Source organism: Apteryx rowi, unplaced genomic scaffold (genome assembly GCF_003343035.1).
Source record: "Apteryx rowi isolate R43461 unplaced genomic scaffold, aptRow1 scaffold_8, whole genome shotgun sequence".
Taxonomy (NCBI): Eukaryota; Metazoa; Chordata; class Aves; order Apterygiformes; family Apterygidae; genus Apteryx; species Apteryx rowi.
The window spans coordinates 824,533-829,275 of record NW_020451093.1 but is presented as its reverse complement, the minus strand read 5'-3'; the positions used below and the strand labels follow the sequence as shown (position 1 = coordinate 829,275).

The window sequence follows — 4,743 nt, the reverse complement described above, 5'->3', positions numbered from 1 at the left end:
AGCTTCAGGCAGTTCTGTAAATGTTTTCTATTACAAATAAGTTTAATAGCGTGCATTAAAAAGGATRTGTATTTAAACCTTTATGGTGCATACCACTTTAGGTGGAATTACAGTAAATTGCTACATTTCATTTCTGTAATTATCGTGTAAACTGCTAGTTGATATTGTCCTGAAGTTTATGTTCAGCACATTTTAACACCAGTCATATTTTGGACAGCTTGTATAAGCTCATTTGATTGTCTCTTAGGGAAATAAAATTTCATGTATATTAAAAAAAGGCATCTGTATTAAAAGGTGTGAGAATGACGCACCTTTGGATGATGAGGCGAACTACTGAGAGGGGCGGGATGGTGCTCAGCTCCCATGCTGTGATTATAAGTATGCACAGAGCGATTTTTCTGTCAATAATACTTCTGGAAATATATGATGATGAAACATGGCCTTTTCCTTTTATTTTATTTTTTTCCATTCCTGTAGGAACTTGGAAGTAACAGCCCTCCGCAGAGGAACTGGAAGGGAATTGCTATTGCGCTGCTGGTGATTCTAGTTGTTTGTTCACTCATCACTATGTCTGTCATTCTTTTAACCCCAGGTAACCTACTTCTTTATTTTATCTTACTGAAGGTGTATGATTCATGATGTAGTCGTTAAAATGACATATAAATGTGACAATATCTCTTGCTCTTAAGCATTTTTAACTTCTGGCTACTATAAACTTGGTGCCCGTAGGGATTCAGAGTTACCGGAGGCCTCGTGGAGCACAAGTATTTGGCTTCAGCAGTAGGTCCTTAGGATTTTGTTGGCCTGGAGATGGCCGCAAGCGATCCTTGTTAGCCTCAGCAGGTGAGAGTTGAGTTTCAGATTTTGTCATTTGTCTCCCAGTATAATTTCAGATTCAGAGGTGAGCTAAGAGAAGGCTGTATGTCATGTAAGTCTAATATGGAGAATGAAACTTCTTGGTGAAGCAGAAGCATGCATCTTCCATATGTACATGCGCAAGCTTCTTTTCTTTTCTTGCTCTTCAAAAAGGAAGAGAGAAGAAACTATTTAACAGTTCACTTACCAAAAAAAAAAAAAAAAAAAGTGGGCAATTAATGGGAAAAAAGCAATTGCACATAGAAAATTAATTATGCCTAATGTTTTCTTTATTCTAATTTGATCTGCGTGATTTTTCTGAAGATTTTATTGCTGGGGCAGCAACCATTTAACTGTGTGTRGAAACCTGTGAGAAGGAAATGCTGCACAAGCTGTAAAGAGAATATCTCTTTGATTTCTTCCTGTCAGATTTAAAGTTATAATGAAAAGTACCTGATTTAAATGGTGTGTCTAGATAATAAGTATTGGTCTGCAAGTGTTCTGCCATGCAAATGCCCAGTTTATATAAACCAAACGGCAAATGACGTGTTGTTTAGGCAAATAATAGTTCCAAGTTATTTGGCCACTGGACAAAATCCTCAAGGGAAGCTGGGTGGGTCTGTGCATGAGAAAGTGCAGTAGTAGGCTGCTGCTGCCCTGGAAGGAAGGTGCTGGGGATGAATGGAAAAGGACCAGAAAGTTTGCTGTAAGAGTGGATTTCTCTGCTTCCCCTGTTCTGTAGAAATATCTACTACATATGCATGGTGCTACCCAGGGAATGATAAAGAAATGATTGTTTGCTTATATCCACTTTGTTTTTATTTTTATCAAAATGTTCTAAGTTGTGCTGCTCTAGGCTCTGTTAGTGTACAGGAGTTTCTCCAGGGGGTAATAAAAGACAAATGTGAGGGCAAATGGTGGCACACTCCAGTGCACTTTGAGACAGAAGTCTTTCTTTTCAAGGAGAGGTTCCTTTGGTTTTTAAGGCTTGTGATATCTCGGAAGGATTATGCTGGAATTCACAATAATGAGCATCAGTTCTGGCTCTTATATCTATATAGCATTATTAATGATGGAAAAACGTAAATTGAAGTCTTTGAAGACACTCGTGTAAAAAAGAATAAACAGCCAGGGAAATGTTGYTGTTATTTTTTTTAAATATGGTAAAAAAGCTCAGTTAATTACAACATCTCTGGGGCTGCTGCAAAATCCAKAGAGCTTGCTTCAAAACTTTTATGTAAGCTGGGAGCTACATTTCAGTTCAAGTCATGCAAGTGAAAACTAGTTCTGTCAGCTCAGATGCTCTAAGATATCCCAAGGAGACTGAAGAGCTTGGTATAATTAAGAGTCTTTTTTTCAAAAGTGATCTACGTCTGTAAAACTAGGGTTTTTTGCAGGTTGGAAACACTTACCAAACTAAGGTTTTGGGGGGTACACTGTAGGATATMTACTTTGATCCTAATCAGTGCTCTTTCCTCTTCACTTTCCTGATTAAATAATACATTTTTGAAAGAAAATGTTCTAATACTCTGTTGGTTTCTTGGTGGGTGCTAAGCACTGCAGCTGAAGTTATTTGGTCTTGAATATATCTCAGGTGACTTTGGGATGTTTAGTATTCAAGGAGAGGAAAAAAGTCAGAGACCATCTCATAGGTTTGGAAACCGGCTACTGAGAGGTGCTTAGTGCTAGGGTGCTCCAAATGTGTTGTTAAAAGTATTGKTTTTTGCAAATTCTTCTCATAAAATATGGCAGATGTCAATTAAGATGGTCAGTGCAATAGTGAGAGTTATGTCATATGTTACCTTGGGGTAGTTCAGAGTGCATTGCTTTTCATTTCTAATATTACTATTTTGAGCATCAGGAGTTTGTTTCCCTATTTAGTTCTGTCTCTGCTGATGGGTTTTTKAGATTTCACATTAATTCCTTTAAGCACTGCACATCATGCCTCTCTTATTTTTTAGCGAGATACTGGCACTTACAGATGGTGGCAGTTCAGGAGCTTGACTGGTCTTTATAAAGCATTTTAATGAAAGTTATGTGAAGACAAAAATGTGTTTATTAATAATGCTAAATWCAACAGAAGTAATCACTTTTGCTTACAATTATTTATATATCGTGTTGCCTATAATGCAAGAAATTCTGAGGTCCATGTACACTTTAACAGTGCATTTGATTTCTTGAACTTGGAGCAACAATTTTCTTGCCTGTTCTAATAAAGGGATCAGTGCTTTTGTATGAGATAACAAGYTTTTACAACAAAAACTTCTGTGTAAGCTATATGTAAAAGGCTTCAAAGAGGCTTTCTTTTCTGTTGCTTCTGTTAAAGATACAAGCAATATTAAAGCTAAATAAAATTCTAGATGTCTATTTTTAGTGTTTTTTTTTATTAGCATGTGAAGTGTATCTTGAATATACAACACTACTTAAGAACTGTTTTGAAATAGGGGAATTAGCTTGATCTAGTAATATCTTAGCTTCTGTTAAAATGTGAAATAAAATATTTGTGTCACGGTTATGGTTGTGATACCAGCAAGCAGTGGCAACTGCAGTAATATTTTGGTCTGCTATGTGTTGCTTGTCATCTGCGCTTATACTCTGGAGCTTTACAAAAAAATTACTGTTGTCAGCAGAGCGATGGAGAAATGGAAGAACAGACTGTTTCAGCCCGAGAAGGTGTCCGTGGTAGCGTTTGAATGGCCTCTCAGGCCAGTTCCCTCTTGTTGGGGCTCAGCAGCTCTCTCAACCCTGGAGGGTCTTTAAAAAACCAGCCGTCTCCCCTGAATACGGATGGGTACTCTGCGCTGCAGCTGGATGTAGGAGGCTTGTGGACTAGTGTCCCCACCAGTTTTCTCCATGATTAGGTGAATGTATTGATCAGGTGAAGTGCAGGAGGATAGCAAAAAATGAGATTACTCTTGCTGAAGGCAGTAAAGGAGTGGAGTGTGGAAACTTGGGGTTTCAGAGAAGGAGCCCGTCTGTCCTCCCAGGAGATTAGTTACRAATCCAGTGATTTTTGTGTGTAAGATCTGGAGATGATTATGGGAAAAGTTATTCAAGAAAGAATAAAWGCAGAAAATACCTTGGGAATAAAACTGAAAGCAAAAGCATCTATACAAAAAATGGTCTCAGAAGAGCGTAAGAGTTGTTCAAACCTTGCCATGTTGGTACGGCCACAACACTTAGGCCTGTTCTTCTCTTTGGGAATGGCAGTAGTTCTCACTTCAGGTTAAAATACTCTTTGGAAAGGTGCAGCAGACTCTTAATGCTGTATGTGGGACTCCTTAATTGATGTCAGCATTTCAACCATGCATGCTGATCTACGGTAATTGCCGTTGAGCAGAGTGGCATGTGAACTCTACGGCGAAACGTAGTCAGTTTTGCTCTCTCTTGATGCAAAGAAAATGGACAGCTTTGCAGAAAAATTCCTTAGGGAACRATTAGGTCAGCCAAACTGACAGAAAATGCTTTCGTGAAATTGCTTTGAATAAAATGGAGCTCCAGGAAGAGGATCCATTTGGATTACGTCCAGTGGATGAATACTCTGCTCAGAAGAGGGCTGGGACTCGCCCCTTCACACGGTGTCTCGAGTCACTTTTAAAATTAATAGAAAGGGAACCAGTGGTGATTTTTTCTGAAGTAGATATTTATTACCAACGAGATGGAGGTTTCTGTTTGAAACTGCATAGGCTCTGTGTAATCACTGTCAGCAAACCAGTTTTGATAATCTGGCTACTTTCTGTCAAGGTGTTTTCCTTTCTCATACAAACATAATATAGATTATACTAATTCCCAGTAGCTTGCACACAGCTAACTAGTGATGTTTTCCCACTTTTCAGGCATTTAACATCAAGCTTTTATTCCAATATCTACTGTTAGATTCCCCCCCCC

The 4,743-nt window shown here is 38.4% G+C and overlaps 1 protein-coding gene across 3 annotated transcripts in view; it reads left to right on the top strand.

The window, feature by feature from the left end:
- The first annotated feature begins 521 nt into the window (after window positions 1-521).
- DPP10 (dipeptidyl peptidase like 10) overlaps window positions 522-4,743 on the top strand; it is a 227,879-nt gene continuing 223,657 nt past the window's right edge. For 2 of the 3 annotated variants that reach the window (XM_026089010.1, XM_026089009.1), the window contains exon 1: window positions 522-592. In XM_026089010.1, coding sequence (XP_025944795.1) covers window positions 568-592 — 25 coding nt within the window. In that variant the 5' untranslated portion in view covers window positions 522-567. The remainder of the gene's footprint in view (window positions 593-4,743) is intronic. The other variant, XM_026089011.1, reaches the window with a different exon arrangement.